This window comes from Anolis carolinensis, chromosome 6 (assembly GCF_035594765.1).
Source record: "Anolis carolinensis isolate JA03-04 chromosome 6, rAnoCar3.1.pri, whole genome shotgun sequence".
Lineage (NCBI taxonomy): Eukaryota > Metazoa > Chordata > Lepidosauria > Squamata > Dactyloidae > Anolis > Anolis carolinensis.
This window is the reverse complement of record NC_085846.1, coordinates 98621527-98635034: the sequence shown is the minus strand read 5'-3', so window position 1 is coordinate 98635034 and position 13508 is coordinate 98621527. Positions and strand designations below refer to the sequence as shown.

General features: G+C 43.1%; 1 protein-coding gene across 1 annotated transcript in view; it reads left to right on the top strand.

Annotated features, from left to right (window-relative positions):
- pip4k2a (phosphatidylinositol-5-phosphate 4-kinase type 2 alpha) overlaps positions 1-13508 on the top strand; it is an 81095-nt gene that overhangs the window by 29762 nt on the left and 37825 nt on the right. The window contains exon 3 of the mRNA XM_003222159.3: positions 1325-1421. Within this exon, the coding sequence (XP_003222207.1) occupies positions 1325-1421 (97 nt within the window). The remainder of the gene's footprint in view (positions 1-1324; positions 1422-13508) is intronic.

Genomic DNA, 13508 nt, shown 5'->3' with positions numbered 1-13508 from the left:
AGTAGCAGAAACAAAATAGTTGTCAAGAGTAACTGTCTGAGCTGTGATTCACACCATCTCTAGTTCATCAGGATTGGGCAATCACCAACCTTGGCCAGTTTCATACTGCAGTTGGCCTGCTTTCAAAAGCCCTCTGCAAATCATCAGTTCAAATATCTGGCAAGAGTGAGCTGTCCCTTTACTGGGAGGAAGATGGAAACAGGGAGGGAGGAGCGGAATGGTAGAGAAAGGAGAGGAAGCAACTGCTGAGTACTGACAAAGCCCTGACAGATTCTGTCACCACTGAGAGAACGCAATCTTCAATAGAAGAAACCCCAGCCCTCACTTAAATGGCCTATGATACTAGGATTGGGAAATGCCTGTGCATGAGTTCTTGTTGAGTTGGTGCCCAAGTAGACAATAATAAGGCATTTACCATGCTATTTGGGAATGATGGGAGTTATAGTTTAATATCTCTCCATGGACCATGTTGGGGAAACAGGATGTTTTTAAATGAATAACTGGACCAGGTATGAAGACAATTTCTTTTGATCATGTTGGTATTTTTGCAAAAATAACTAACAAAGATCACAACTGCCATTTCGGGTATTTTGTGATTTCCTGCAAATACAGTGAAAGAAGATCCAGTGGTTTGTAGCTAAGATTCTCTCAAATGTTATTTCTGTGCTATTTTCTATTACAGATAAAATGGTCTTCACTTTTTCTAGTTAAACAGGTCCTCTTGAAGGATACTGAGCAACATGACATTTTGTGCCACAATGCAAAAATCTGTTGAAATTCTCTGTAATGCCTTTTGATGTTTTGTATGAGAGTATAATCACTGTGTTTGAGACAAAGTCTGGATCAGTGGAAGAGGGAACATACTGTTGCTTAGTTATGGAAGATAAATATTCCTAACTACTGTATATACTTGAGTATAAGCCTAGTTTTTCAGCCCTTTTTTAGGGCTGAAAGAGCTCCCCTCGGCTTATACTCAAGTGAGGGTCCTGGCTGGCTTCTATTCAGGTTGGCTTATACTTGAGTATATAGGTATTCAGAGTTGGACAGTCTTATCTTATTAAAGTCTTATTATTATCTTAAATTACAGTTTTATATAAATATTCAAAAACATTTAACCTACTGATGCCTCAAATAATGCCATTTTATTAATATCTATTTTTATTTTTGAATTTGACCTGTAGCTGCTGCATTTTCCACCCTCGTCTTTTACTCGAGTCAATAAGTTTTCCCAGTTTTTGTGGTAAAATTAGGTGCCTCGGCTTATATTCGGGTCAGCTTATACTCGAGTATATATGGTAATTTATTTATCAAATCTATGTTGCAGAGAAAATATGCCAAGCCATTTCAAATTCAAAGAATATTGTCCTATGGTTTTTCGTAATCTGCGTGAAAGATTTGCAATTGATGATCAGGACTTCCAGGTAAGCAATTTTATGTTAATCATCAAATGTTGCCAATTTAAATTGAATAGATTCAGAGGGGGATCTAATTGTGGATCTAGTTTTGTATCCTTTATTTGATGACATATTTCATCCTGGGAAAGAAATGTGCTTTCTTGCCACCTTATAGGGCTACAAAATCCAGACCTTCTGGTTCCTGCACTCTTGAATACATTGTGAAAGGCTTCAGTGTCTGTGTTGACTGTTTCTTCATCAGACCTCTTCCTCGTCATCCATCCTTGGCTATTTTCATTAGCAGGGCTTTAATTTTGCCTAAGAGATAAAACAGTGGGCAACAGCTGATGGAAGAAAGAGGCAAGAAGGCCACTGCTATATTGTCACAGTGGCTCATGTAACTTTAATTAAGCTTTGTTGAAAAGATATTCTGATATTCTCAACAGACTTCTGAAGTTCTAACAGGGTAACAAATGCTGACATCTGACACTTTTTCCTCATTGTGAAAATGTTCTGCTTCACTGCCATATTGCTATCATTTTCAGTGTGTTTAGTTTCCCTTCTGCTGTGCTCATTTCTTCCCTCTCTGAAATTTAATGTGTTCTATATATGTCATGATAAAGTTGCTTGGAGTAAATACCTTATCCTTTGAAATCAGTCTGTGTTCCACTCGACTACAAAATGAAAACTAGAAAAACATGAGTATTATAGACTCCATTAACATAACTTGGAAAACTGTCTCTTTTAAACCAGAACACCTAGAATCTTCCATCAACATGGCTAGTGGACATGGTGGTGGGCAGATTAGGGAGTTGTAGTTTCAAATCTAAGCTTCCCACACTTTATTAGGTACTGTGGCCACAGAAATAATTAAGCACATGTAAAAATTGTCAAGTTGCTGAACTCTCATCAAAGACCCTGTTACATGCATCCACACTCAGAAGTTAACAACAAGAGATGGAAGTGCATCAATGACTGTATTATGCTTTGATCCAGGAATACCCTCTATCTGCCCAGCTAGCATGGATCAGAGCATTGCTGCTTCCTTGAGGAGATGCCACTTGTGCTGGTACAGCTGTACCAGAACCTTCTACTTTACTTTATTGCTGCAAATGTTTGCATTCATAGGACAGGCCACCTGTCAATCACCATTAAGTTTGGTTCCGCCCCTTGTTCAGGGCTCTGGGAGGGAAGGAGCCATTTTTAAGTTAGTCTCACTTATGAAGCTCAGCTATAGGACGTAGACCAGCTCGTCCCGTAAAAAGCTTCATATTTCAAGACCACCGGGGATAAAGAGCACCAGGGTTAAAGAACCCCAGGGATATCTGTGTCCGAGGATACAGAACAACAGCACAGAAACATCTGAAAGTCTTGGCTGGTAGGTCCACTCAACAACCAGACGCACTTGGGAGTTGGCAGTGGGCCCCAGACCAGCTAGGCTCAGATAACAGATAGCCTGGGAGGGGTTATAAGAGGGTTTTCACAGTTATTCAAAGCCTATCGCCTGTCCTGTGGGGACAAGACTCCTTGAAGATTTATTATTTGTTCGTCAATAAATACTTTGTTATTTCTTTTAAAGACTTCAAGGCCATCTTTTCAGGAAAATTTCCTCAACAACCTTTCTTTAGGCACCCTGGCTTCCCGCTGGGCGTAAAGAGTACGTCCTATATAATAGACAGTCAGTCACAGGCCCAGCGCGTGACAGAACACCACTGACTGGGGAAACTGTTATGAACCTTCTCAGTTGCTAAAAGAGAGGTAACTTGAGGAGGTATAAAATAAAATTAGATCAGTGGATAATTTTAATCTCATAAAACTGGCCAAAGGACAATCTTAGACTGAGGATTTTACTTTAAGATCATCCTCCACTGACAGATATTTTAGAAATCTGTGTTATCTAAGAGGATAGACTTTTAAGTTTTGAAAAAGTTACTACAGAATTGTGCTCTTTGCTGCTGTATCTTAAAATATCTTATCAGTATGCTAAATAATACCTTGCCTGCTTTAGAAATCTTTCAGGCATTGATCAAACTTCTGATCTATATTTGTTTAAAAGTAGGCATCTATAATGGGATAGAGACGTAGCAAACTGTTATAACTAGCTGTACCCAACCAAGCGTTGCTGTGGCCCAGTCTGGTTAAATGGAAAAGAAAGTAAAGAGAAAGAGTTGGTTTCTAATATATGTAATTTCATAATGCTTGTGGGTATATAATATTTTTGGTTGTTCCATTGTCTGTGCAAGTATAGAGAATGTCTGGTTTAGTGACTCTAGAATACGCAACATATAATTGTCCATGTGAGAAGCAGTCAGTGTGTAGATCTGAACCACAGAATTCTAAAGATTGGCCCTGAGTGTAAATTATGTAGTATAGTATGTGTTGCGTTGACATCCAGGAGATGTAGTTGCTTTTGCTAAAAAGCATATTTTAACTGTCACAGGTGTGACATCTATATAATAGTAGCTATGTAAAAGCATGCGCCTTTTCAAATGCCACTTTGTGTCCAATTTTCAAAGTGATCTGTGAAGAATTTTGAGATATTGGAGATTTTGAACAAAGAAATTACATTTGTATTTATATAAGAAGATTTTAAGTTGTCATGTTTTTGATTGTGAGCCGCTTTGAGGCCCCTTCCACACAGCTGAATAAAATCCCACATTCTCTGCTTGAACTGGGTTGTATGGCAGTGTAGACTTTGGGCCCTTCCACATAGCCATATAACCCAAAATATCAAGGCTGAAAAACCCACAATATCTGCTTTGAACTGGAATATATGGCAGTGTGGACTGAGATAACTCAGGTCAAAGCAGATACTGTGGGATTTTCTGTCTTGCTAATCTGGAGCCCCTTCCACACAGCTGTATAAAAGTTTCCCTCCTTGAGAGATGCATTAATAATTTGTTGTATTTGAGATTGAATTGCATCTCCTCCGTGGATGACCAGCCAAGATGGATAGGGATCAAGAAAGTAAGTTGTCTTCCTTACTTGCCCAAACAGCTTGTCCACATCAACAATACTCACCAAGTCAAACTGATCCAGTGTAATCCCACTCAGAGTAGATGAACACTTCGTTACTGGCCTCTGCTCCAATGTTAATATCTAAGCATCTATTATATGTACATTTCATTTGGATTTGTGTTCTGTGGACCAGGACCACAACATCTTTTAGTGCCTTGCAGTGTCCCTGCTGCAAATAGATGGAAATCAATCCAAAAACCTGGGGTCAGATTATCCATAGGTCAATATAAGTGATGTACCTTAACTCTTACTTAAAAGGTACAATTCCCTTCTCTGAGTAGAGTGGTGAAAGGTGAGAGCGTAGTCTACCTCAGGAAGACCTAAAAGAAGTAACAAACCCTCTTCCTTCTGTGGCAGTTCTGCTTCTCACCCTATCAAATGGCTGGGTGGGAAAATGGCGGTGGCTCTTTGGTGCTTCATCTCAAGATAGTGCTGAGAGAGTAGAATAGGTTAGTAGTGTTTAGGTTGTCTTTTAGGTTCATTTTCACCTAAATACAAATGAACTTTTGGTCTAGAAACCTCTTATTAAGTTTTAAGAATCTGAGATGGAGACCTTTTATTTTTGAAAAATGTGCATTTTCTGCTTTGTGTGGTTTAGTTTTCCCCACAGAGGAAGCCATCTCTGCTGCTTCCGCTTTGTACCTTCTTCTGAAATTACTGTTGGTAGCCATTACTTCCCTTTATTTTAAGTTCATCTAAGTTGCACCACTGCTGTTTTGAAATTTTACCATAGAAAATAATTGAAATAGGGTGTGAGTATATACGTATGTTGGTCATAATACCTTTACATATTGAAAAAGCAGGTGCATACAAATGTGGATGTAAATTGGTTTGCTGCATTTTTTCCCTTCTGCAGTTCAAGCCTGGCTTTGATTTGCTCTCATCTGTCAAATATATTGTTAACCTTGATTTATTAGATTGTTACATGTACTTCAGGCAGGCTGCCACTCTTTTTTATATTTAAAGCACTCAGTACATGTTATGATTGAGCCTCATGGCTCTGTTACTGACAGACGTGGGCGTAAGACTCCTCGAGAGTCAGATACTCTCGAGGAGCGAGAGAGAAAAAGACTGCGAGACATATTTGCAGCACCATCTGACGAGGAGTCTTTCGAAGGGTTTACGGAGAGAATGGAGGAGGGGCTGGTTAGCTCAGAGGAGGATGAGATGGATTGGACTCGGGTAAGGGAGGAAGTGGGTGCCACTGGCCATGATGGGACAGAAGATGAATGGGGACCTTCAGGATTAGACCCATGGTTTAGCTGGAGGGATGGGACGGGATCCACAGCTGGAGATGCTGTTGGGCGTAGTCAGAGGTGTTCCAGCTCTGACGAGGAAAGTGATGAGGAAACGCCCGGGTTAAGGAGGACAGCTGACAGTGATGAAGATTTGTAACTGGCATAAAATGGGGCTTGGGAGCAATTGCAAATTGCGTTGGGCAAGGTAATCTGGGCAAACGCTTGGGATCCGTGTGTGTGTGGGACGCTTCCCTGAAGACTTGTGTGCTTTCCTGTGCTGTGACGTAAGTTGATTGGAATCCAGGGTCAGACGGCGGGAGGGATTGTGTGGGCATTTGTTTGTGCAAACCTGTGCTTACTCTTATTAGCTTGACCCTCCGTCGTCTTCTTGACGGACGCCATCTCCTGCTTTGAGAACTCGGACTGAACTGACCACGGCTTGTCTTCCCCCCTTCTTGGACTTGGAAAAACTACAAACGTCTGCTTCTGGCTTTGATCTACGGAACGGAACTGGTCTACTCAACTGCTACAATCCTTGGCTGATTTACTCGTGTTGGAGATCCTGTCTGCTGTGTGTGTGGGGGAGCGACGCAAGTTACTCTAAGCACAGTGTTGGCAGCAGAGAGGAATCTGCTGCCAATTAGTTGCATTCTTTGTATCTTTTGTTCCTTGGCTTTCGTTTCGTTTATACCCAGGCTGAAGCAAGCAGTTTGTTTTTTACCCGGATTAAACTCCGGTTTAATCCGGTTTATCTTTTGAACATTTACTTTTGCCCCTTTTTGCTCCTAAAGGCAAAAACTGCCTGGCCCTTGTGTTTTACGGGCATTTTTGAGTTCTGTAATCTAATAAACTCTGTTACTTTGAATCTTGTGGCGTTCTGTCCTTGACAGATTGCCCAACGCCCATAAAAAGTTTATTGCAGCAATAAACCCGTCAGGAAGACGATGGATGAGTTAAGGGCCAAAGTAGACCAATTGCAAACGGCTTTTACCGTTAGCCAAACAGCTCAGGCTGTGAAAGGACATGTTTTGACTCCTGAACGCTTTGACGGAACCAGGTGCAAGTTGCCAACCTTTTTGGCACAAGTGGAGCTTTATTTTTCTCAGCTCAGTGCTCATGCTTTTCCTACAGACACTAGCAAGGTGGCCTTTATTTTGAGTTTGTTGACCGGTCCCGCAGGACAATGGGCCACTAATTTAATTTTGGGAAATGACCCAGTCAAGGACAATTTGAATAATTTCAAAAAGTTGTTAACTGATACTTTTGGGGATCCTCTCCGCACGGAGAACGCTGGGTGGGCTCTGTATCGGTTGAAACAGGGAAAGGGGACTGTTTTGGATTACTTAAATAAGTTTAACCTGTATCGCCACCAGCTGGATTGGGGGGAAAATGCATTCATGCTTTTATTTACTGCCGGGTTAAGTGATATGCTCCAGGATGAATTAGCACGCTTGGAGCCGGCTGAAAGCTGGGACGCCTTAGTAGCTAAGGTGCTGCGTTTAGACGCAAGGTTCGAGGCTCGTAAACACTCAAAAGCAATGTGTGCGCCACCCATGCATGTAACCAGGGCACCTGTGGTGATGGGGGAAGAGCCCATGGAGCTTGGGGTCTTTAAAAAGCTGTCTACAGAGGAAAAGAGCCGTAGGAGGCAGCTGGGCTTGTGTTTGTACTGTGGGAATGCTGGGCATTTTGCCAAAAATTGTAATGTGAAACCTTCCCAGCTTTCGGGAAAAGGCCAGCCCTAGTGCGACGTGAGTCCAACGCACTAGGGCTCCTCAAGCAGTCAACTGAGGGGAGGAAGCATGTTTTCGTACCCATTACATTATCTGTTGGAGGAAGGGAACTTGTTTCTACTTTGGCACTGCTGGACTCAGGGGCTACGGTCTCCTATGTAGATATTGAGTTTGCTAAGAAGCATGGCATTCCTAGAGTGCGCAAGGCATGCGACGTGTGGGTGGAAGGAGCAGATGGGAGACTGCTGGAGACTGGGGTGGTTAACCATGAAACCTCAGCAGTAACGTGGGAGGTGCAGGGAGTAACGGGAACGTTTGTGTGGGATATTACAAGCTTGCCTAGATATGACGTGATCCTGGGGATGGATTGGCTAGCTGTAGTAAACCCACAAGTAGATTGGGCAACACGTAAAGTGATCTTAAAGAGGCAGGATTGTTGCACTCTAAATGTTACTCATTCTGATATGGAGGGAGTGCCTGCTGAGTATGGGGAGTTCTCTGATGTATTTTGTAAAAGAGAAGCGGACAAATTACCACCGCACAGGCCATATGATTGCGCCATCAAGTTGGCAGAAGGTGCGAAACTGCCAGCAGGGAGGCTGTATGCCTTGACTGTACCGGAAAGGCAAGCTTTGCGGGAGTTTCTAGATGAAAATTTAGCCAAGGGGTTTATTCGCCCATCTAGTTCTCCAACTGCGGCACCAGTATTCTTTGTAGCCAAAAAGACTGGGGAACTTAGGCTGGTCTGTGACTATCGGATCCTAAACAAATACACCATTCGGGATAGGTACCCGCTCCCTTTAATCTCGGAACTGTTATCAAGGGTGCAAGGGGCTAAGGTCTTTACCAAACTTGACCTGCGGGGGGCCTATAACTTAATCCGTATACGGGAAGGGGATGAATGGAAGACGGCATTTAACACGTGTTTCGGATGCCACGAGTTCCGAGTCATGCCTTTTGGGCTTTGTAATGCTCCTGCGGTATTCCAGAGGTTCATGAACGATGTGTTCAGGGACCTAATTGACCAATTTTTAGTGATTTATTTGGATGATATCTTGATTTTTTCTAAGGACGAGAAAGAACATCGTCAACATGTCAAGCAGGTTCTGCACCGACTGCGGGCTAATGGGCTTTTCGCCAAGGCTTCCAAGTGCGTCTTTCATGTGCCTGAAGTGGAGTTCCTAGGTCATGTAGTGTCAGGTAGGGAACTTAAAATGGACCCACATAAGGTTGACGCCGTCAACTCATGGCAGGAGCTGAAGACTAAGAAGGATGTACAAAGGTTCTTGGGTTTCGCTAATTACTACCGGGAGTTTATTCCGAATTTTGCAAAGCTCACGGTACCTTTGACGCAGCTTCTGCGCAAGAAACAGCCATTTGTGTGGGGGCGGGAAGCTCACGAGGCGTTTCTACAACTAAAGTCTAGTTTTCAATCGGACAACATACTAACCCATCCTGATGTTGACAGACCGTTCGTGGTAGAAGCGGACGCTTCTAGCTACGCGTTGGGGGCTGTATTGTCTCAGAAGGATTCCTCAGGGACCTTGCGTCCCTGTGGATTTTACTCGCGGCAACTAACACCCTTCGAGCAGAACTATACCATATGGGAGAAGGAGTTGTTGGCGATTAAGGTGGCGTTTGAGGTGTGGCGGCACTGGCTTGAAGGGGCACGGCACCAGATCGTGGTCAGATCTGATCACAAGAACTTAGAGCACTTGCAAACAGCAAAGAAGTTAAACCAACGTCAAATCCGCTGGGCTTTGTTTTTCTCCAGGTTTAACTTCAAGGTGCAGTTCGTGGAGGGGAAGGCAAACTTGCGGGCCGATGCTTTATCCCGCAAGCCGGAATTTAAGACCAATGAGCAGGTAGTATGTCAGACCATCTTGCCTACTGCCTCTCTGTGTGTTGTAGATAATGAGCTTGGGTTACATGACCAGATCCTTGAGGCTCAGAAGGATGATGTGTGGACTCAGGAGCAACTGATGCTGCTCTCTGCAGGTAACCGTACCATACTGCCACATCTCCAGGATCAAGACGGGGTATTGGTGCGTAGGGGGCAGGTTTACGTACCAGTAGGGACCCTCAGGTTGGAGGTGATTAGAGCCCACCATGACGAACCCATGGCTGGGCACTTTGGCAGGTTCAAGACCGTACAGCTTATCACCAGGAGCTACTGGTGGCCAAAGATGCGGCAAGACATTCTGCGCTTTTGTGACAGCTGCGCCGTTTGTCAGCAGAGTAAGACGCCTGTTGGGCGCCCTAGAGGGTTGTTATCGTCTTTACCTGTTCCGGAGAGGCCATGGCAAATCATTTCCATGGATTTTATTTCAGATTTGCCTAAGTCTGGGGGTTATACTTGTATTTGGGTGGTGGTGGATTTATTTAGTAAACTGGCTCATTTTATTCCTTGTTCAACCATTCCGGCGGCCCCTACGTTGGCCTTACTATTTACAAAGCACATCTATCGTTTGCACGGAGCACCCGAGGTGATTATTTCAGATAGGGCTCCGCAATTTGTGTCACGCTTTTGGAAACACTTCCATGAGTGTTTGGGGACTAAGTTAAACGTGTCTTCAGCTTTCCATCCGCAAACGGATGGACAGTCGGAACGGGTTAATGGGCTCTTAGAGCAGTATCTGCGTTGTTTTTGTTTAGATCAACCCACGGCTTGGGTAAAGTGGTTACCGGTGGCGGAATTTGCTTACAACAATGCGGTGCACACGTCTAGTCAGCATACGCCATTTGAGCTAACTTATGGTTTTCACCCACGGGGAGGTGTGGCGCCGTCGACCAATGTGGTCTCTTCGGACCCTGTGTACCGCTCTTCGGAAATGGCTGCATTGCATGATGTTGCCCGTCGCTTACTGTTGGAAGCTAAGGCAACGCAGAAGACTCAGGCTGACCGCCACAGGCAGGCAGGGGAGGAGTTGGAAGAAGGGGATTTGGTGTGGTTATCTTCCAAACATATTAAACAGGCTGGGGGAAAGTTTGCGCCTCGGTATTTGGGTCCCTTTCCTATCGTTAAAAAGATTTCTTCTGTTGCGTTTCGTTTGCGTTTACCGTCTAGTTTAAAGGTCCATCCAGTCTTTCATCGTTCGCTGTTGAAACTTGATACCTCTAGTCGTCGTGGTGCTATAGCGGAGGGTATCACTGCCACTTCTCCGCCATCGGGGGAGGAGGCCTTTGTGAGAGGGGATAGTGTTATGATTGAGCCTCATGGCTCTGTTACTGACAGACGTGGGCGTAAGACTCCTCGAGAGTCAGATACTCTCGAGGAGCGAGAGAGAAAAAGACTGCGAGACATATTTGCAGCACCATCTGACGAGGAGTCTTTCGAAGGGTTTACGGAGAGAATGGAGGAGGGGCTGGTTAGCTCAGAGGAGGATGAGATGGATTGGACTCGGGTAAGGGAGGAAGTGGGTGCCACTGGCCATGATGGGACAGAAGATGAATGGGGACCTTCAGGATTAGACCCATGGTTTAGCTGGAGGGATGGGACGGGATCCACAGCTGGAGATGCTGTTGGGCGTAGTCAGAGGTGTTCCAGCTCTGACGAGGAAAGTGATGAGGAAACGCCCGGGTTAAGGAGGACAGCTGACAGTGATGAAGATTTGTAACTGGCATAAAATGGGGCTTGGGAGCAATTGCAAATTGCGTTGGGCAAGGTAATCTGGGCAAACGCTTGGGATCCGTGTGTGTGTGGGACGCTTCCCTGAAGACTTGTGTGCTTTCCTGTGCTGTGACGTAAGTTGATTGGAATCCAGGGTCAGACGGCGGGAGGGATTGTGTGGGCATTTGTTTGTGCAAACCTGTGCTTACTCTTATTAGCTTGACCCTCCGTCGTCTTCTTGACGGACGCCATCTCCTGCTTTGAGAACTCGGACTGAACTGACCACGGCTTGTCTTCCCCCCTTCTTGGACTTGGAAAAACTACAAACGTCTGCTTCTGGCTTTGATCTACGGAACGGAACTGGTCTACTCAACTGCTACAATCCTTGGCTGATTTACTCGTGTTGGAGATCCTGTCTGCTGTGTGTGTGGGGGAGCGACGCAAGTTACTCTAAGCACAGTGTTGGCAGCAGAGAGGAATCTGCTGCCAATTAGTTGCATTCTTTGTATCTTTTGTTCCTTGGCTTTCGTTTCGTTTATACCCAGGCTGAAGCAAGCAGTTTGTTTTTTACCCGGATTAAACTCCGGTTTAATCCGGTTTATCTTTTGAACATTTACTTTTGCCCCTTTTTGCTCCTAAAGGCAAAAACTGCCTGGCCCTTGTGTTTTACGGGCATTTTTGAGTTCTGTAATCTAATAAACTCTGTTACTTTGAATCTTGTGGCGTTCTGTCCTTGACAGTACATGTTTGTTTAAACAAATGTACAAAAATATATTTCTAGATCATTGAGAGACTCTTGAGATAGATTTAACAGTTTACAGACAATTGATATGCAAATCTGGCTTCTGTTATACACAAAAGACCTGGCTTCCTCTTCTGTAACAGTCAGATGGATGTAATTCTTAGAATACATAAACATGGTTTTATACTGTGTCAGACTATTGATCCATCTAACCCAGTATTGTCTGTTCTGATTGGCAGCTGTTCAGGGCCTCATGCAGAGGAAATAGCACCTGCTATCTGGTTCTTTTAGCTGGAAATGCTAGGTATTAAACTAGTATGTGAGTGGTGAGTGGGTACATTGCTCAAAGCCATATTTTCTAACTCTGGTTTTGAATACTTGGAACATGTGCCTCGGGAATACCAACCAGAATTAATTCTCAGCTATGCTATTATAACCGAACAATGCAGGACCAGCAGAGGCAAAATGGCATACTTCCCAGTTTGTTTAATAGGCCATGTCAGTGTAATTAAAACAACTGTTTCCCCAAATGTCTTTGTGCTTGGAATCTACAGTAGATGTCTCTGATAAGTTGTTCCAGTGGCTAGACAAGTTCACAACATGAACTTCCAGAATTAGTTTACAGTTGATAAATTGTGGAGATTGCATTCAAACTGAAATAGTTTTTTTTTATCACAGATTTGCCGTTTTGAAGTTCATAAGCACATTTTGCAGCTAACATGCATGAGCAGATACATTAGTGAATTATATAAGCAAATACATTAATTATTAGGGTCTCCCAATTTAAATTTTCTGTGTAGTAGTTAAAATCCTATCAACCTTTGTGCTGAATCTTAATTTAAGAACAGAGGCATCTAATTCCTGTTATTCCAAATGGATGAGACCCAGATTAACACGCCTCCCCTTTAGAATGCTAGCAACAATTTTTTTCAATCTCAGTAGTTCATCTTCCAATAAAGATTTTTGTTGCATAAATTACTTTAAAGGCGTTGCAAAGTGTTAATTATTAGAAAGTTTACACTAACTAAAAAAGCTAAATAGTCTTGATTTGGATTGTGCTTGTTAATGCTTTTGACTCTACTGAGAGACTGAATCAATAGCTGTCAGACCACTGTCATTAAAGTAGGACATTCATTAGCAGATGACTTTGACCTTTATCAGGGGAAAAGGCTCACTGGGTTTAATCAGTATGTTTACAAAGAACTGGTAAAACACCTCCACTTGAACAAAGCACAGTCTCAGTTTTAAGCTATAGTGAAGCAGTTGAACTTTGCAAGGGGGGGGGGGATGAGTGGCTGACAATTTCATTTAGGGACCATATTGCTTGTATCCTACAATCAAGAGTTCAATCCCACTTCTGGTATTGTTTCATTCTTAATTAGCATATTTGTTCATGGGAGGAAGGAGCTAAAAAGGCCACATTCCCCACATATTTTGAAAGAGAAGTGGGATAAACTGCTGTTCTGCATTTTGATTCTGCTGCTGTGAAAGCAAACAGGCACTAATCTGATTTCTTCTAGCATTGTTGTTAATGTTCCAAATGCAAAAAAAATATTTCTTAACTTCTATGACATTCCTTAATTTTGCAATTGAGAGTAGAACACTAACATTTGGATGCAAAACTTTTAAGATCACGGCTGATTGTATATTAGGAGCACATAAAGAAAATGTGTGAATTATGTAAGTTTATTACAATTTTTATAAGTGCTTTGTCCGCTATTGTTATTTTCTGGTCTAAAGATAAACTCATCAATATCCTAATGTAATTTTTTA